Source organism: Megalopta genalis, chromosome 3 (assembly GCF_051020955.1).
Source record: "Megalopta genalis isolate 19385.01 chromosome 3, iyMegGena1_principal, whole genome shotgun sequence".
In the NCBI taxonomy this organism is placed as follows: Eukaryota; Metazoa; Arthropoda; class Insecta; order Hymenoptera; family Halictidae; genus Megalopta; species Megalopta genalis.
Window position 1 is genome coordinate 3,983,851 of NC_135015.1, and position 20,469 is coordinate 4,004,319.

Genomic DNA, 20,469 nt, shown 5'->3' on the forward strand with positions numbered 1-20,469 from the left:
AGAAGCGGTTAAAGTCGGCTACTCTGACTGTGGAAATATTCTTGACCGTTTAACGTCGCACACTGTACGATTCCTTCTAAAGATGGGCAAAGAATCATTATGACTTGGAAACGTGCTTATTGATAAGTAACGAAATGAATCATACCTTACTTATCTTTGTAAATACCGGAAGAAAGAATTCATCCTAGCAGATTCCAAAGAAGACACATACCAATACTCAAACTGTAGGCTATATCACGGATTTCATCTGTTATCTAACTAATTCTTCTATTATTATAATACTTTAAAACCACATTTTCAACTTTTAAACGATTAGTCGTTTAAAAATATTAATTTTATTAGAGATATATTATATCTATTATAATAATAGAAGAATTAGTTAGATAACAGATGAAATTCGTGATATAATGTATATAATATATGTATATAATATAATCATGTTTCTAAAAACATGCTCATTTTTATGGTAAAGAAAGATGATTATCAAAATTTAAAGAATTTTGAATTATTTCAGTTTCTCAGTTATTGGTAAAAATAAACGTATAAAATCTATCAATTATACGTATTCGACAATAATAAATCAAATTACATAACAATTTTCCATTCTTTTCTTTCATTTCAATCCAATTCTCTAAGAAAATCGACCACTATAAGTCGCGAGTCGACATTTTGTCGGTTCCACGATGGTCCTCCGCGAGATCCAAGATGGCATCTGCTTTCAAAATAGGAAAATGTTCCTAAATGTTAAAATATCGTTGTTTATAACTTGATTGTTTGCTTAAATGACATTGGGACTGTGTGTAATTGTTTATGGATTCTTTGTTCATCGCTCAGAACAGTTGGGACCCAGCTTTACAAGGTTTCATGGCTTAGTGCCCCCTTCTATTATATGAGCCGTTTATTTTGAAAGTGGCATAAGTCACTTTGTTTTTAAATCGATATATTTAAGGGTTTGCGTTTTAACACGTTTAAAAATATGGATGCTAACTTACGAGAAGATTTACTTGTATTTGTTATCTCAGGATACTGATATTTTTCTCAGTATAAATAATTTCGTATAAACATTAAAAAATCACCACTTTTCATTACGGTTAAGTGACTTAAGCCACTTTCAAAATAAATAGTTTAGAAAAATGACTGACATATATTAATTTTGTCCGACGTATTTTACTGAAGTGATGTTTTGAAAGGACAGTGATTTACTAAAATTGTTGAATAAATTACATATATAATAATAATTTATACCATGAACATATTTAATATAAAGGTTTGATTTAAGTATTTTTTATTTTAATATTCATAAAATACAAAAATAATTAGTACATTTCGAAACATAAGTATAGGTAATTTATATGAAAATACATCAGTTCAATTTAATTTTCGTCATCAATAGGAGTGATTAAGTCCTCGGAAATCGTGTTTTGTTTCAAATTTTTAAAATAACTGTGGTATATTGGGGGTATATAATTAAGCAAGTCCATCATGCTTTGTATTTTGCTGAAGAAACAGGACGAGATCCAGCGTATAACGGATCCATTTCTATTTGTGAATAACGCCTAGATCTTCCTCTTTTTGGTGACAAATCCAAAGTTAGAAATTCATCTTGAAAATAATTCAAAACAATACTTCACACACACTTATCACACGTTTCTATTTCTTTTACACTAAGCCCCGCAATTAATTTCCTGAGTACAGCGACTTACGCCACTTTCAAAATAAACATGTTTGTTATACCGTTAATTAGCAAAACTTCTCTCGAACAAATCTCAATAGTTCTCAACTTATTGATTGCAAATTTTTAAAAAATGAAAAGATACCGTTCAATTGTAATTAGTGTTACCATTAACTCGATTTTTTTGAAAAAGTGACTATGCCACTTTCAAAATAAACGGCTCATATATTATAGTAAATTTTGAATCTTAGAAAGTTAGACTATAAATTGGAAACATAAAGGAAATACAAATTGAATTTCCTCGATGCTCAGTGGCCATGTTTGAGGAGAGATAGACGACTTCATACTGAAGCTTTTGCTCCATCAGCTTGGCGACACTTCGAAACATTTCAACAAATTCTGTAATCTGAAGAAACAAGTTGACGTTTCCATTCCCAAAATAGAATTAAGAGCAACGGGTGAAACTGATCAGAAAAGTGTTCGAGGGTTAAGATAATTCTGCGAAAGATTAGCCAACAACTAGCAGAAACTACAGTGGTGCCTCTCTATACGTCCTCAATTCGTTCCGATCGTATTCCAAACAAAGGTCGCCCCAGTAGGTAAAATTTGTCGTATCCAAACAGAATGTATACCAAATTGGAATTACAGTAAATTCTCTCCAAATTGTCCCTCAGCTTGTAAACAAAAGTGGACAATTTGGGAAGAGGAGATACGATTATTCGAGCTTCACGGCTCATTTTTATAACCGCCGATTGCCGACAACTATAAAAACGAGCCGCGTGGCCCGGATAATCGTATCTCCTCTTCCCAAATTGTCCGTTCTTTTTTCGAAGCTGAGGGACAATTGGAAAGAATTTATCGTACTCCAAAGCGGACGTATGCCGAGATGCAACTGTATTATCGACTGGATTTTCACTCTCCCCACTGGGGGCTCGTTTCCATTACGAACTTTCCGTGTCCTCTAGCGCCTTGAGAACAGTGCCTGACTGACGAGTCGTATTCCCTCATTAAATTTTCAGTTCAAATGCTGCGGAGCCCTGAGATTCGAGGACTGGCTGATGAGCGAGTGGCGCAAGGACGAGAACGTCCTTAAGGATCTCAGACTCGTCCCGGATAGCTGCTGCAAGACCCCGACGCACCTCTGCGGAAGGAGGGATCACCCGTCGAACATCCATTACACGGTATTTATCGATCGTGTCCCTTCTATCGTCCTCGTGTTTCGTTTCAAGAAAAGGTGGGCCGTTTATTTGTTCCAATTTAATTCGTCGAGGGCCGCGGATAACGACGCCGCTCGCGATTCAATGGCGCCGTAAACACGAGGAACGAGGCTCGAGAAAAAGAAGCCTCGTTATCGAAGCCTCTTGATTTCATTGCGCGAACCTGCTACTAGGGATCGATGTGGAACCTGACTAATGGAAAAGCGGGCCGCGGCACTCGAGACACGGATTCCATTAGATCCAGTGTCGGCGCGGCGGCCCGCCGTTTGTCGCGAGTTTCGATGGTTCGGCGAGAATCGTTCGGGAAACTCTGTCTATTCCCTCTCTCCGGGAGAAAGAAAATCAATTTTCCAGCTATCGATAGGGCTACCGTCTCTCCAGATATTAACCGAGAACTTGTTAATGCGATTCTTTGAACTCTTGGATACGCGTTCATTTACTCTTTCGGCAATTGTTTGTGCTCTTCTAAAAACGCATGCCTGGAAAAAGGTACGGCAGAGCCTCGATTATCCGGGATAAGCAGTGTGACATTAATGTTCGGATAATAGAACAGTGATCGATGTGTAAAGTAAATCGTTTTGCAAATGGATTGCCTTAAATTCAGCTAACTGCATTGAAACGTATTTGAACAATAGAGAATTCTGATATTGTAGGACCGAATAATCGAGGTTCTACTGAACAAGATAAAAAAAAAACACGCGTCTTCCGTTTTAATAATATCCTCTAGAGAATATTTGCATAGACAAGCTAAAGGCAAGCAAGATCATAAAAATCATCACAGATAAACGAAATGTCAAAATCTATCATCCCCAAACGTTGCGAATATAATTCATCTTCATCTTTCTTGCTCAAAGTATCAAAGCAAAATAGTCTAACGGAATTAGCTCGTTTCATTGAGAAAAAGCGAAAAGGAAGATAGAGGTTAGAGAGACGCATTAAATTGTCTCTGGGGCTAAAAGCTATGACCCGGCTAAAGATCCACAGTTTGCATGCGAAAAGGCCGAGTCAGCTTCTAGAAAACCGAGAATAAAAATCCTCGAGAAAGCTGAGATTTCCCAGATGCATCTGACGATTTATATCGGTTCCCCAGGGTTGCATCTACAAATTCCTGGAGACGACGAAAGACCACCTGATCATCCTGGGCGCCGTGGGTCTGGGTCTGTCGGTGCTGGAGCTGTTCGGGATCGTGCTCGGCTCGTGCCTCTATATAAAACTGAGGCACGACTTCGACGACTGAGGTTTACTTCAAGTCCGCGAGAGCAACAACAACAGCCGCTCGTGGTGCAGATACATGCAGAACGACGCAGGAGCCGTTTGATCGTCGCCGCGGAAGGGAGAGGAGGGAGCCACGTCAAGGTGCGAGGGGAACAGGTGCTCTACCCTGGCTCGCCGTGAAGGACATCCTGCGCTCCCGACTCTTCATCCGCGTCACAAAGCGCTAGAATGCAAGACTCGCGGCCCGATTCTTTCCCGTTCCGCCCCGTAGCGGCGCACAAAGGGGCTCGACGGGCGAGAACCGGGCGAAAAGCGGGGGAGACGCGTGCAGAGCTACGGGACACTTCAAAGAGCAGCCTCCCCCGACCTTCGTCCCGCTCCCATGTGCCGCTGTGTCGCGACATTTCGCAAAAGCCCAAGGGATGAATAGAAGGACTCGATACCTGGATCCCCGGGATCGATGGGAAACACGCGCGAGCTCCCGTTACCCTCCAGTGCGTCCCGGAAGTCCCTGTGTCCGGGAGAAGGGAGCCCTCCTCTCCCTCGACCGAATCCATGTTCCACGAGGAACCACGACGAATTTAGATGAAAAGATCCTCGAAGCGGATCGTCCCCCTATCGACGCGCTCACACGAAATTCCGGAGTTCGCCGAGCCGAGACCTTGCAGAGGAAATCGAGCGTTTCCTCGAGATAGCCGCTCTTTTTTGGAGAAATGTATTTCACGCGACGAGTGAACCGCACTCGGTTTTACTAGCGACCACGGATCGCCTGTACAAATTAAGCTGTCTCTTTGTATACTGCCGTCACGAGTCCGCGCACAAACGTTTCTAAAACTGTATATACGGGGGAGCAGTTCGCGGCCGCGGGCGAGGCGTTTTTTGTGCGATAGTTGCGCAGCAATAAAATAGGAGTTCACGGGTGGAGGATTGACAATATTGAGGAATTCGTGAGAACGACCGATAGTTCATTTGCACAGACACGTACACATACACACCGTAGAGTTTGTTTAACGTCAGCGAGGATCTTGGTAGAACACAATTGATAATCTATCATTAATCTCTCAGGAAAATCGGTTCTACGACCAGTAGAATCGGCAAACAATGATCAGACACGTCAATAAAAACGGCTAAGAAATATTTCAGAGAAGTTGGTGAAAATGTCTACGTTTGCATGAGGTAATCAGAGTCTGTTCCAGTTATACCACGACCACGAAGACGTTACGATGCAATGTAAATTGACTAGATGATCGACACTGTAGTCTCAGTTTGCGACGCTATCTGCGAATTGACATCATGATGACTATAACGCCAAGCTGACGTCAATTCGTTTGAAAAACACCGTGGCGTCGCGTAATCGCAATCTGCTCGCCGTTGGTTGTCGCTAGATATTACGACGCTGGTATTATAGTTATATTTATAATTTCTAACTCCAACTTATCTAGTTCTTGACATAAACGGCCATTGACGAAAGTTATTGTCGAGTTAATAATTTAGCAGTGAAATGTATCACGAGGGTGGTACAGCTCAAAACAATATGTGTTCCAGGAGAAGCGAAGAACTGTTTCTAATTGTAATGTGTTTAATTTATTAACAAGATTTTACAAACAATGAGAAATTGTTCACTTGTTCGCAACGACGACATTTGTAAAATACTTGTACACGGAGTTCGCGCCTCGCCCGGAAGAACCCTCGACGATTAGGATCGCGATCTAGCCGCGACTGCGTTCCTCAGGGACTGATGCCCGATTGCCGGTAAACGGGCCACCGAATCGTCCCGAATTTTTTCACGAAAAGGAGAAATAAAGACAAAAAAACAAAGAGAGAAATCCGATCGATCGAACGAACGACGTGAAACAATCCGTTCTCCCGTCCGCGTCCGACCAATTCTCGTCTTTCCAAACGCGCGCCGTTTCGCTTTGTTTGTTTCTTATCCTCGTTTTTCAGTCCGCGTTTGTTCAACGAACAGCCCGGAACCAATCTTACGGACCGTTTGGCCGGCGAAACGAGGATCGTCGTTCGGCGGACGAGGAGCGGAACGACTCCGTGGGAGATCGATCGAGAACTGTAAACAGTGCCTTGATGAAATTAATAGCGTTGTTAAGGTCCAGAGATATTTTGAACCGTCGGTTATGTATATTCGCGGGAAGAAGCGTTTCGCGTTGTAAATGTACGTACAGTATTTATATATTTATCTGTTGCTTCGCAGGTTAATACGAGCCTTCGCACATTATTTATGACGAGTTTGTCGTGCAAAGTGAGCGACGGGCCCGTTCCGTCGACGATTGATACGAATTTACAATTTACACGTTCTCGAATGTTCGAGCAAAAATATTTCGAATTTTCGCCGTGTGCAATAAGATTGTACGCTATACTCTGGCACACGATACAGCGTACGTTGACATAGGATAATAGCGTGTGCGAGGGCACAGAGTTCGAAAACGATTACAACAGTCAATAATTCGCATAATCGCGCAGTGAAAACAGAAATGTTTGAGAAGTTTCTAAAATGCAGATTTCCAAACACGATCGTCGACCAACTCAGCACCGCGTTCGGGACGAAGTCTAAGAGCATATTTTACTATCGTACGGTCGCGCCATATGTTATATTTTATTCTTAATGTTATTGTCTTCATTGGTATTACATGTATGTGTATTATCTGTTAGAGTCTAGAAGAACTTTATAAATATTGTACTCCCTATTCTGTTACGAATAAAAATTGAAACCACACGCCCCGCAATTCCTCGAATGAACAATAGAAAATATAATCAGGATACAATCAGGATCGTAATCAAGGTGATTGCGACGACGTCGAGTGCGATAAACAATTATTTATTGTCTAGGAGGCTCGACATTGCTGGTATACTTCTGCATAGACTGCAGATGAATCAGAAATGAGTCATCGTTGGTACCCAATGAAACAAACAGCCAGGCAAGCACCGCAAGAATGTCTTTCGACATCGACATCTTCTGCCAACTTTTCAAGTCAGCAATGACAGCCTGAGCATCTGTTACCTGTAACAGAAAACGATCAAATCTAGCATTGCGAATTTTAAAAACGTGAAAGTACTCACGTTGTCCCAGAAACTATAGTTCGAGCCGTAATAGTGCGCCGAGGCAAGGAGATTGTCGGTCTTGGAGGAGAATTGATGAAGGCAGAAGACAGCTAAGTACAATGGGACCGCGATCACGGTTCTGCCATAGTCGACGTAGATCTCGCGCAGGTGATCCACGTCGAACCTTGCCAAGTCGAATCTGGCAGAAGTATCGAAACTTTGATAACAGCCCCTCTCCGAATACGGTATTGCCTCCCTACAGTCGCGTGCGTGGTCAGCGTAGACATGTATACTATGATCCCCTACATTGAGGATCACGATAGCTCACTCCTGTGATCTTGCTTCCCGCTACAAGCATGTTAATTTGGGGATCACTACGGAATTACGAGATCCATGCAACGCGCCCATAGGGAAAGAACACCCAGGACGCTATAGATCGTACTTATCGAGGGTTGAAACGATGCACAGGATTGTAAGAAAAGAAAAGATGCTGGTATAGATCTCGCAGATCGACGAATGGTCCTCGACGAACGCCATAGACGCGTCGAAGAACACTTGCAGCTGAAAAATTTAATTCAAATTCATTCTAGGCTGGCGAATTTCCATAAGTATACACTTGCCATTATGAAGTGCATGAGTGCCATGCCACCCAGGAGACCTTGAAACACGAGGCCCACGCTCTTCCATAATTGTTGAATCGTGATAGCCACGTTTATCGGCGGGCAATCTTGTTTCTGATCATTGTCCGCCGGTGGTTCTAACTTCTGCTCCGACCGAGAACCTCTCGACCTGATTTTCAGAGCACTGAAACCGTCTCGATGCTGAACATAGATCTTGTCCGTGGTCAGTTCCGACAGCGGCAGCTGCTGCTCGTATTTCGTGCGCGCGTTCTCTTGGCTCCTCTTCAAGATCTCGGTAATTGGCAGCTCGTCCTCAACTGTGCAACAAAATAATCGTTCGGTACTTATCTTTTGTGTACCATAGAGTCGACATATTTTAAGAAAGACAATTTAGGACGAGATACATGTAATTAATTTCACTGCCAAGAAGGATTTCGCAATTTCTCGTTGCCTCTACAAGTTAATCGTGAATCTCGTGCCATCCAGAATATAATTACAGGACCATATTGAGAAAAACAACCCAGAACTATCCGGTCACCAAATATGCAATCATTTTACCTTCATGCTTCCTCTTTGAATGATCGGTATCGCCTTCGCCGCAACGCCTGCCAGAGGAAGTCGACGTCTTCCGTCTCTCTTCTTCAGATCCCTCGAGACTCCTGTCTTGTTTCTGCTTCTTGTGGGACTTGGGTCTACTCTTACGCTTTTGCGGTATCCTTTCTCGATCATCGTGATGTTTTAGCGTCACTTTAGTACGCGTCACCCCTTTGCGTCGCCTTGACCTTCCTGATTTTTCCTCGTCGGTCTCCTCTTCCGTCTCCTCGCTGGCGTCTCGCTGATTCCGCGAGGACCTGTTGATCTCCGTGTCCGACCACCTGTTCCGCAATGGTGTGCTACTGTTCTTGACGTAGGCCAATTCCTCGATACTTTCAGTGGCTGATGAGGACTCCGAGCTTGACTTCCTCCCACGCGAAACGGTGCTCCGTCGTCGTGAAGCTCTCTCGGGTCGATTCATCTGACGGTCTCTCCGATCATGAAGAATCGTTCGAACCTGCCGGCACCGCGATTATGCCAGCTCATATCTGACGCTCTGCACGGGGAACACGAGGTTGTCGGCGATGCTACCCTCGTAAATAGCCGGAAAGCTGCCATGGCAACCGTTTGTTGTTCGCTATGAGAAAGAATCGATAAGCCAAGGTAACCGGACGGAAAGTGCACTCATAAATCGATGCCCCTTAGGTTTCATAGTCACTTTGTCGACCGATATCATTACAACAAAGGCACTCGTATTGCAAAGTCGTATGGGATTAATGGCCGGACGTGCTGACGCTTTGATGTCCATGTTGTTCGAGTGAAACTGAAGCGTTTATTATGCGATTTCCTTTAGTTTCATGGTTTTAAGTTATATATTGAACGTGGCTACAACTACTACTGTTGTTATTTAGATAGATCGCAAGAACTGGTTTACATTAGTATTGAAAGACACAAAATCCGCACTTAGTCGCCTTATTTATTTATTTATCTATTTAAATAAATTCTCTATTTTTATATAAATAAAATTATACAGAAACGCGTATTATTACACAGTATTTACATTGTTAACTCGTATCACGTGCTAGCATACGAAAGCGAGTTTACAATATCTCGAGGTCGCAGTGCCGTATCTCCGGATGCTTTTTCTGTAACCGTAAGAACAATATTGTAATTGCTCATGACAAAATAGAGCAATAAAACGGTTTTGAATACCTTCAGTTTAAGCTCCATCCTGTCTATCTCGCCACCAACCATATCTACGATTCCTTCACCGTTTTTCAGCATGAACGTTTCTAACTCGTCGATGTTCTTCATACCTCTCACCTCCTGAAAGAAGGAAATTTGAGATCTTGATTGTATAAAGTGCTAGGATTTTTCCTCCGTAGCAGGTCTCCGTAAAATGAAAAGGATTGAGACTCGGTCCCAAACCGTGACGCTACAGAGGAAAAGCTATACTTTACAGAAGTTCTACCTTCAGCATCGCTACGAGATCGTTCTTGTCCAAATACGATCTGGTCAATTCTCTCCCGTCAAAATCGATTTCGGCCTTGTATCGAACTAAGTTATTACCCATGTCGATACCTTTAACATCATAAGTAGCTCGTACCTAATATACGCTCAATTAATAGAAGAATATCAGCGTCCAACATAACAGTAACATAAACAACGAAATATTACCATGATGTCCGACTCTAGTTCTGCATTAATCTTGTCGAGGTCATCGTGGGATATACTTCTGCCAATTAGAGCAGCAGTGTTGGTGTTAATTATAAAAGATGCCACGCCGCCTAACAGGAAACCACCCAAAATGGATCCAATGGCATCGTACATGGAATTCCCAGTGTATGAGGTGAGACTCATGAATATTGTTGCTGTAGTGATGCCGACAACCTATCAAAGATGATAAAAATATGCTATAACACTGAGTTCGGCAAGATACAGTTTGAAGGACATACAAAATCATTTTGAGCAATTATTAAATATTTACGGAAGCGAAGTCCTCCAGAAGAACAACGTTCACGGAAGGATCTTGCCCTGCGAATACATATTCCTTGAATGTTCGTTGTTTCTCTTCCGCTCCTTTCTTTATCGATTGGATGGCAACCAACAAAGTTGCTCCTTCAGAAACCAAAGAGCCAGCTAGCACACAATAGGCCCAGTAAAACGGCTCTACTGACGTAGGATACAGAAGGCCATGGATTCCATGGTAAAACGATAGACCAGCACCCACACAGAAAATACCAACGCCAGATATCAAAGAGGAAACGTACTTCATATTCGTATAGCCATAGGGGTGATCAGGATCAGGATTCTGAAACATTTTTAATGGTTACTATATAGTGAATCTACAAACGTATGGCAAACAATTGGATCGCGTGATCCAATTATTGTGGAGGCACTTACCTGTACCGATTTGTGAATACCATACGCTAATATTAATTGGTTGCAAGTATCCGCGGCGGAGTGCACGCACTCCGCAAACATGCTGTGTGAACCAGTGTACACCCAAGCGAATAGTTTACATATAAAATTGCACGCGTTACTGGAGGAAAAAGGGATCTGATTATTGAAGCAGACAGATGTTTATCGGATTCAATCGAAAAGGTGAGGCTTACATCGCGATTGCAATTAGGACTACTTTGCCGGATCTTCCAAAAAGACCTTCGTGTTCTTGTGTAAACTTAGCTTTGCTACCCATTTCTCTCCTGTAATCTCTAAGTCTTCGTTTCACAGTAAATACATCTAGGACGAAAAGCAGGCAGCAATGTTTATACCAAAGAATTTATCAAGCAGACATTTATATCGTATTAACAAACGCATGAGAATAAACCCTGCAAGATGGAGAGACACTTTACAACTATTCGAATTCTATTTTGAATGGTTTTTGTAAAGATTTGAACAGATAATCTCAAAATGGTACTTTCTACTATAAATATCAGATGAAAAACCAGTAAACCTTACTTTGCTGATAGGCTTTCTGTTCGAGCTCCTTTTTGAGAAGCTCCTTTATCAAAGCATCTCTTGAGCCCCAAACTTCTAAAGCTCTGAAAGTAAACCAAACACACTGAACATCATCAAAAGAAATTAAAGATACCAAATAATATTTTAGCTTACTTGGCTTCAACGTCTTTCCTCCAATAGACAGTAATCGGCGGTTCAAATTCATAAGGTGATCTTCTCTTGGTTTTTGGTAGATCTTCTAAGTCGGACGGCTTTAATAAAAAATCAGACATGGCTCTAACCGGTGTAATAAAATTACGTTCTAGGGATGATGTACTTCTGTCTACTTTCTTCTTTTTGGCTACAAATAACAAGTATATTAGTATAGAGAATGATTCAAAGAAATAAATTAATAGACAGCTAAAAACCCATAAAGAAAATAAAAAATGAAACCTTTCTTTGCTGCAGCTATGTCTGTACCTTCCACTCCAATATCCTGTGATTTCTCTTTTTTAATATGATCATCCGTGGTGGAAACAGGTTCCAAGGTCAACTGTCTTTCTTTTAATTGCCCTAAATTTTCTTCCTTCAGCTCTATTATTCTCTGTGCGGGCTGTTCCTCCGTTTTCTGCACAACATTGCTAGAGTCTTCTTTTTGCAATTTTGTGAAAACAGAAATCGATCTGGACGTTGGAATGAGTATCCATCTGTGATCATTCATTTGCCCACCTCTTTTCAAACTAAGAGAATTATTTACAACGTGTAGCTTGCATCTCGTGCTACGATTACACGTTATCAAAGTGCTAGCACATCTTTTAACATATCCTACTTGAAAAATGTACACACAGTCATTATTGTATCGACCAATGTTGTGAATGAGCCTTAATAGCTTTGAAGACCGTCGAAACATTGTAAAACTTGATCCTAGCCAGTCACACTTTTCTGAGAACTACTTAACCTAACTGAAAATAAATAACATTAAATTTACCATAACGTAGGTACCATTTTAAAATCTTATCAGCTTAAAATCAATTCCTTTTGTCCATATGAAAGCACGAAATCACCGGAAGATGATTCGTTTTAAGAAAAATAAGCATATCGAATTGTCTCAAATGAATTCTTTACCTTCTTCGTGAGTTCACTTGTACATTGATGATTTCATAAGATCGAATTCATCGTGAATAATTATTTTGATAAAAAATAGCAAATTCATGTGAATTTATACTAGAAAAAGTAGTCCATTCGGTCTCATCTGAACTGTCAAAAATGCCGATCTACTCCTACCTGAAAGCGGAGAGAATACTCAAGCATCAATACCTGTCGGTAAAAACATTGCTATACAATTGTATAAGCGAAGCACGTTGTAATTGCAGCTAAATAAAAGAAAAGAATGACGACATGTGAACTATAATTGATCAGATACATATATTATTTCTGTCAACATCATTTTCTTTATTAGAATAATTTATCATAGCCTAATTCAGTACCGTTTCGGAGAGCTTGCCGAGATAGTTCAGAAATTTGTCTTCAAAATTATAATGTTAAGATCCATAAAAAGAAATAATTTTGTATTTGCGGTTTATTTGTGACAGTTTCACAATTTAGAATTTTGTAGAAACTCGTTTCAATAACATGGCGGAATTATAGAATTAATTAAAATAGGTATAGTCTATGTTATGTATCAATCCAACTGATTATTTGCCGCTTTGACCATATGGTCTATAATTCCGAAAACTAGCAAGTAGTTGATGAAAAGTTAGTCGAAAAATTTTAGCCATCTATCTTCTCGTTGATTATATTAATTATTTTCTGTAATACAAACAAAGTTTTTAAGACTTGTATTTCATTTGCACTGCTAAATATGTACAATTGTGTGCAACTATGTAGCTGTAAAATAGAAGCAAAATTTCTGTGTGCAGTCCATGAGTGATGTAGTTTTACATAGTTCACTAGCAGACTGGTCCATTTAGGCAGAGGGCGCCGAGAATTAAGGGGCTAGGATAGTCACGTGACTTTACGAATTCCACAGGTCGGTATCTACAGATTTCGTTACATAAATGGTATTATCTAGAGATGTGTAACTGCTTGGTAGAAATGAGATGGAGCCACCGGTGTTTTCTATTAGGAATCAAAAAGAAACTCAATTCAAATAGAAATATTCTCCGGATCAAATGATACCAATAAACATCGAAAAAGATGCTGATTTAAGGTAGTTAAATGTTACCCCGTAAACCTATATTTTCGTCTCATTTTGTCGATAACTGTGTCCTCTACCTCATTAGTGAGTCTAGCCCTTTTAAGCCCGTGTCTCTAGTTTTTAACGACATGTATCAGTATTTGAGTACATGTCTGTAACTATAAGATATAATTATAAATTCCGGTACGAATCATTTGCTCCGAAAGATATAAAAATACGTAATGCTAATTAATTATTGGAAAAGTATATATTTTTCCCAAACCAGATGGCATCACCATCTTATCCTAACTAAATTTAGCAATAGCACCATCACGCGCAGCGATAAAATGCTGAAGCTGTTAACCAAAATTACCAATAAATTACAGTCGATGTTGGCAACTGTTTTGGCCTTTTGCCACTACATAGTTTGGTACTGTACAAATCTCTAAACGAAGCTTCTTAATATCGTCACAAAAGACACCGCTTACCTTCCATAGAGCCATTGATTCATGCCAAATTTTACATTGATTTTTATGGAAAAAGCGACGAGATTCATCTACGTTCGAATATAATAAATATTTAAATTTAAATGGAGCAATGCCACGTATCACCAGCTGGTTTCAACAAAATATTTTCCCCGTCGGTAATTATTTTATGTACGACTTTTTCACGAAAATACCACATTTGTATATTTGCAAATTGTGCAATTTTTTATAACGTTACTGTACTTATGCTTGTACCAAACAGATAATTAGAAAAAAGAAAATCTGCTCCAGAGGGTGGGTATAAAAGAAGTTTTATAAAAAAAAACTGTTGTGTTAAATGTATTTATTTCAACGATTTATAACTTTTACGATTAATATATTTTTCGTTAGCATCGTACGCACTTTACATTAGATTGCATTATTATACGCGGCCACATATACATATTCTTCCAATAGGTCTGTAGAAATTCCAATTAGACTTCTGTACACGGTCATCGATCAGTTTCCTTTTTCGGAACTCCCGAATATCGTTATCGACGTGTAATTTGCAATCCGGTGAAAAGTAAATACTTCGTTTAACATACACATCAATAAAAACGTCTCTTCTGTAATTGTTTGAAAACCTGTCGGTCAGCGACAATGGCGTTTCCGAGGGTAAAAGAGCAGGCAGAGTTACGCAATCGATCTATTATCAAATGAATAAATGCAACGAGCACTATACAAAACAAATGGTATTGTGTTTCGGACACCGAAGTAAGCGTGACTGAAAATTTCTATAAATAACATTCACATGACGTGTTCGTCGTTTCGCGAAACGAATTGTGTCTCCCGTTTCATTTTTGTACAACTGATGGTATAATTCTATTGCTTACAACGATCATCATAAACTCATTAGAACGACGTGTATCAGTACTAAAGCTAGCAAGCTATTTTGGAAAACGATACATCACACCCTCTCACACACTCACGACAGACACCCATATCCGTGCACCGCATCGTTTACTAAACACAAATGAAGATGTGATAGGCGTTTAGATTAGAAGCACATATTTGGCGGAAGGTATCAGAAGTCAGGTCAAAATATTATTATTAACGATAACAAATTGTTCGAAATTAATTCTTCTGATTTGAATTGCATTTGCGAATGATCCTTGTTTTTCTAGAACAGGCACGAAGGAAACAGATCAGTGTGATAGGATTTTTCAATGACCAAGACGAACTGTTTGACCAGCTTCCATATATAATACATAAGTGCTTTCAATCTAACTCGCAGATTCTAACGGTGTACTTTAGTAACATCATTTCTTCGCTATTACACATTAGGTACCTACGTGTCCACTCGATCATATCGGACAATTCCTTCAGTGCCGTTTACTTTTCTTTTCTTCCTTTTGTACATGTCCGTACAAAATAAAGAGAATAAAACCAACGTACATGGCACTAAGCAACATCATAGAACACGGATTTAGTAATCTTAAGCATACAAAAATAAATTATAATAATAATCGTGTATCTCTGAACTTATACATTTACAGTGAATACTATATTATTTATATATAGATATATAAATATATTTTAAAGTACACTATCCCTTATAGTTATTCCCGGCACAGGGCAAAATTAAAATGCTCTTCATCTTTTTACCTTTCTTTTGTAATACGTAAATAGAATACCTAGGAGAATGATCTCGTACGCTCTGCGTTCGCATTTCGCCCTACAGAATGCCCGCTGTCTGCGTTGTAATTCTGCGATGTTGTTTAACAACTGTTTCCAAGACCTCTGTTGAAATGAACATCAATGTATAGACGGTACTCGTGTTTGTTGCTCGAGGAACACGTGATACCATAGGTTCTCTGCTTTGTACCATTGTTAGACCTCATTCGAACAACAGGCAAGAATACTGACTTTTTTTTTACGAATCTATTGACTGTTACTCGTTTAAAATGCGCCTAACTAATCGATCATTTAAAAAATATAATACACTAGTGACATTCGGATCTCCTAGACATTCTTCCTTCACTAAAACCACCATTGCATCTGCTGGTGTTCGCTTTGGCTGCAGCAAATTACCTGCACAATGAAAAATTTTAAATGCCATAAATATATAAAAATTCGCAATCTACTTTAATAAATAATTACTGAATCGCTATATGAGCCGTTTATTTCGAAAGTGGCATAAGTCACTTTTTCAAAAAAATCGAGTTAATGGTAACACTAATTACAATTGAACGGTATCTTTTCATTTTTAAAAAATTTGCAATTAATAAGTTGAGAACTATTGAGATTTGTTCGAGAGAAGTTTTGCTAATTAACGGTATAACAAACATGTTTATTTTGAAAGTGGCGTAAGTCGCTGTACTCAGGAAATTAATTGCGGGGCTTAGTGTAAAAGAAATAGAAACGTGTGATAAGTGTGTGTGAAGTATTGTTTTGAATTATTTTCAGTATTTTTAAAAAAGTTGTGATCACACTGGACTTATTTTTATAAGTGCGAAAGAATAGTGCAGTTTTGTAAATTATATTATAGTGATGTGGCGGCTATGTAAAGAGACCCGCCAGCAGATGGTTATAAAATGTTTTATAAACTAACTTTAGATGAAAAAGATGAATTTCTAACTTTGGATTTGTCATCAAAAAGAGGAAGATCTAGGCGTTATTCACAAATAGAAATGGATCCGTTATACGCTGGATCTCGTCCTGTTTCTTCGGCAAAATACAAAGACATGATGGACTTGCTTAATTATATACCCCCAATATACCACAGTTATTTTAAAAATTTGAAACAAAACACGATTTACGAGGACTTAATCACTCCTATTGATGACGAAAATTAAATTGAACTGGTGTATTTTCATATAAATTACCTATACTTATGTTTCGAAATGTACTAATTATTTTTGTATTTTATGAATATTAAAATAAAAAATACTTAAATCAAACCTTTATATTAAATATGTTCATGGTATAAATTATTATTATATATGTAATTTATTCAACAATTTTAGTAAATCACTGTCCTTTCAAAACATCACTTCAGTAAAATACGTCGGACAAAATTAATATATGTCAGTCATTTTTCTAAACTATTTATTTTGGAAGTGGCTTAAGTCACTTAACCGTAATGAAAAGTGGTGATTTTTTTAATGTTTATACGAAATTGTTTATACTGAGAAAAATATCAGTATCCTGAGATAACAAATACAAGTAAATCTTCTCGTAAGTTAGCATCCATATTTTTAAACGTGTTAAAACGCAAACCCTTAAATATATCGACTTAAAAACAAAGTGACTTATGCCACTTTCAAAATAAACGGCTCATATGTGATATAAGTCGAGATACTCACCTACATAGTTTAAGAAATTCAGTAAATTACAGATTTGTAAAGGCACAGGACACGACTAGGAATAATGTTGTCAAGGCTAACGTGGGTTGAGATGCAACACCCGATGGTCCTTCGACTGCAAACATAATTTATCAATGTATCATGCCCATTTACGTAACAAACGAATTGCTTTGCGTTAGATGCTTACCGTTTTCAGCTTCTTCGATCACGTATTCTGTAAAACGACAGAAAAAGCGAACAGTTAATTAACTTTGTCTTGTTTATCGATCGTGGGCAATTCTAATGTTTCATGTACCAATCTGGTGCACAATAATTTGCTATTTTCTATCGAATAATACATTTATTTTTTAACGTTACACCGATTGGTACACCGAACATCTACAATTTCAGACTTTTACCTCCCGTGAACGTGAAAGGTTTCGAGGGTTGAGACCATCCGAATTCGTTTCTAGCTGTGAGAATCGCTTCGTACGATTCCGGCTGAAGTCCTTCGATCTCGTGTTTGACTGTGAACTGATTGCCTTGGCCGTTCGTCACCGTTGGTTTCAGAGAGATCCAATTGTGTTCCCCTTTACGACGGTACTCCAACTGTAAGTGTTCAGCGTTCATTAGTACCAAAAAATTTTCTTTTCGAACTTCTGTTACATCTTTAAGTGGTCAAGTTATTTGGAATGCATCTTAATATCTCCCTTTCACGTAATAGTAATACTTTGACATTTTTGAATACATGGACATAACCACTTAAGGATTGAAAGAGTGCTTCACCTTGTATTCGGTGATGGGCGAATAACTCTGCAACCGCCATTTCAGGATCAATCCTCTATCAGTTCGGGTCACCTCAGTGCCGAATACCGCTGCTTGGGATGGAGCACCTAAACAATGAGAATCTCAAGTTATGGAACATTGTTAACAGAAGAAAAATTAGTTTCAGATATCATGCAATTCCGACTCGATACGTTTTTCTATGCAATGAATAGTTTAGAAGTCGTTCATGGAGGTTCGGAAACTCATCTCGTGATAACTCATCTTTCAGTTGCACATATGCTGATTTTTCAAAAGGGCAGTTGAATTTGTATCATTGTCTAGATTAGATCTAAATTTTCTTTATGTTTTAATCCTGTCCCAACCCAGACACGACACTGTCCTGCTTCAAAAGCGCCAGATAAACTGATTGACAGGTGTAACCCAGGTTTACACCCAGGTGTAAAATAGACGAAGAATGATCCTCTAAATCCTACACTATTTTTCACGTCGAAAGATAATTACCGGTAAGAGTGAATATCTTCTCAGTCTTTCCAAGATTGTTCACCGCGACACATTTGTACTTTCCAAGATCTTGTTCTTCGGTGTGCAAGATCTTCAGAATATGGCGATTTTTATCCGTTCTCATTTCGATCTTGCCCGCCTGCGCCTGAACCTCTTTCTGGTCCTTGTACCAGTGTACCCTAGGGCTCGGATGTGCATGGATCACACACATTAGCTCCGACTCGACACCGAGTCCGGTGTGCACAGATTCCTTTTTGTCCTCTATTTCAGGAGCATCTACGCAAACAAATACATCGTGTTTGATTCCACCGTTTCTGGGTCGACTAAATATAGTGACGGCATAGGACCACTGCAATTCTGGAGCAAGTTTGCTTACAATTGATGACGACCGTGATGATCCCCACCGGTGGGTGTTTAGAACCGTCCTCCGCCAGGCAATGATAGACACCGTTGTCGTGCTTGCTCACATTCCTGATCACCAGACGGTTGCTGGGGCTCTCGGCGTGGATCTTCTTTGACTGCAAAAAGCGGACAAATCACATTAGTCTTCTTTCTTAGCTTTTCAATAACTTCTCTAAGGTATCTCCATAATAATCCCTTATTCTTCTGTTGCGTTGATAGTGATTTTAAATGTTAAAAATATGAATCTGTGTCTCAATGATCAATGAATTCGTTCGAGGCACAGATTCATATACATAAAATGTGTTCTTCTTTTATACTCCTATGGCAGGCTTTGTCCTGTCCAGAAATGAACATCTTCCGGTGATTTTTACGATATCAGAAGAATGTAATATTTACCTTGTGGTACCACTTGATTTCAGGGGCAGGTTGCATGGAGGTGTCGCAGCCAAGTGTGATAGTTTCGCCAGCGTTCGCAGTAACCGTTTTTGCAGGGTAGACACGGACCTTGTCCGTCTCGACCACAACCTTGTGTTTGATGGTGATGGGTGGATCCTGGAGTATGGTGCACTCGTAATCGTCGGACGTGTCGTTGACCGTCACATTGTGGATTACCAGCGTGTTGTTCTGTAGCCGAACAATCCTGTTGGAGTCCGATGTCATCGGAGTCGAGTCATAGTACAGGTTCTCGTCGTTTCGCTTCCACGTTACTGCTACATGCTCTGAAATTCCACGTTCGCTTGAGAAACATCATTCACGATTTTTCCTTAAGATTTATGGTTTAGAAAGTCATTTGGAGCACTATTAAGAAATTGGGATATTATATTAGGTCTATAAAGTTCTGTCCGATAGTGTCACTTCAAGTTTCAATCCATATGCACGTGTTGATTTGAGACATATATGACTATCTCTCTTTATCATTGCATTTACACACATGTACTCTCCTAATTAAACTGAAACAGAGATGTCTCATGTCATTATTAAGTGAGACGCGATCGTGAAAACATGGCTACCGATGATAATGCCAGACCACATGCTGCTTTGGCGACTCGTCAGAAAATCGCAGAGCTAGGCTGGGAAATTCTGTCACATCCACCATACTCCCCAGACCTAGCACCCTCCGATTATCACTTGTTTCTCTCTTTGCAAAACTTTTTACAGGAAAAAAAATTCAAAACTGAAGCTGTTGTCAACCAAGCACTAGTTGAGTTCTTCGCCTCTAAAAATAAATCATTTTTTAAAAATGGCATTTACAAATTGCCATCACGCTGGCAAGAAGTCATAAGTAACGATGGAAAGTATATTCTACAATGAATATTATTAAATGTATGAAAATTGTGTTATATTTCAATTCAAAAACGGACAGAACTTTCCGGTAGACCTAATACATAATTGATGTCTTAGAAATCAAATTGGAAACGAAGCAAAATTCTGCTTTCATTCTCCTCTCTGATCGAAATATTCGCTATCACTTTTAATGACTTATATTACATTTGTCATTATTATCAATTATTGTTTTTTTCTCTTTTATTGCCATTTTATTTATA

At 39.3% G+C, this 20,469-nt stretch overlaps 4 protein-coding genes across 8 annotated transcripts in view; 1 reads left to right on the plus strand and 3 right to left on the minus strand.

Moving 5' to 3' along the window:
• LOC143258959 (CD151 antigen) overlaps positions 1–6,832 on the plus strand; it is a 208,801-nt gene extending 201,969 nt beyond the window's left edge. For all 4 annotated transcript variants that reach the window (XM_076519626.1, XM_076519627.1, XM_076519625.1 and 1 more), the window contains 2 exons: positions 2,692–2,853; positions 3,980–6,832. In XM_076519626.1, the coding sequence (XP_076375741.1) occupies positions 2,692–2,853; positions 3,980–4,126 (309 nt within the window). In that variant the 3' untranslated portion in view covers positions 4,127–6,832. The remainder of the gene's footprint in view (positions 1–2,691; positions 2,854–3,979) is intronic.
• Positions 6,616–9,130, minus strand: LOC143258958 (uncharacterized). Its single transcript, XM_076519624.1, has 5 exons — positions 8,337–9,130; positions 7,779–8,095; positions 7,601–7,719; positions 7,177–7,357; positions 6,616–7,117 (listed from the first exon to the last, which is right to left on the minus strand). Exons 1-5 carry the CDS (start codon positions 8,791–8,793, stop codon positions 6,935–6,937), a joined length of 1,257 nt encoding a protein of 418 aa, XP_076375739.1. The 5' UTR covers positions 8,794–9,130; the 3' UTR covers positions 6,616–6,934.
• Positions 9,131–9,268: 138 nt separating this feature from the next.
• ZnT49B (solute carrier family 30 member 9) lies at positions 9,269–12,536 on the minus strand. 2 transcript variants are annotated; one of them, XM_076519623.1, is made up of 11 exons: positions 12,378–12,536; positions 11,733–12,214; positions 11,427–11,613; positions 11,274–11,356; positions 10,928–11,054; positions 10,716–10,854; positions 10,300–10,623; positions 9,990–10,202; positions 9,784–9,918; positions 9,525–9,638; positions 9,269–9,457 (listed from the first exon to the last, which is right to left on the minus strand). In XM_076519623.1, the coding sequence occupies exons 2-11, from the start codon at positions 12,160–12,162 to the stop codon at positions 9,413–9,415; spliced, it is 1,797 nt and encodes a 598-aa protein (XP_076375738.1). In that variant the 5' UTR covers positions 12,163–12,214; positions 12,378–12,536; the 3' UTR covers positions 9,269–9,412. The 2 variants fall into 2 exon arrangements, with proteins under 2 accessions (XP_076375738.1, XP_076375737.1); XM_076519622.1 differs by having other exon boundaries at positions 11,706–12,214.
• Positions 12,537–14,241: 1,705 nt separating this feature from the next.
• LOC143258967 (opioid-binding protein/cell adhesion molecule homolog) overlaps positions 14,242–20,469 on the minus strand; it is a 145,133-nt gene continuing 138,905 nt past the window's right edge. The window contains exons 3-10 of the mRNA XM_076519641.1: positions 19,322–19,644; positions 18,900–19,041; positions 18,524–18,799; positions 18,023–18,129; positions 17,656–17,845; positions 17,445–17,471; positions 17,258–17,372; positions 14,242–15,983 (exon numbers count right to left, since the gene is read on the minus strand). Coding sequence (XP_076375756.1) covers positions 17,284–17,372; positions 17,445–17,471; positions 17,656–17,845; positions 18,023–18,129; positions 18,524–18,799; positions 18,900–19,041; positions 19,322–19,644 — 1,154 coding nt within the window. The 3' untranslated portion in view covers positions 14,242–15,983; positions 17,258–17,283. The remainder of the gene's footprint in view (positions 15,984–17,257; positions 17,373–17,444; positions 17,472–17,655; positions 17,846–18,022; positions 18,130–18,523; positions 18,800–18,899; positions 19,042–19,321; positions 19,645–20,469) is intronic.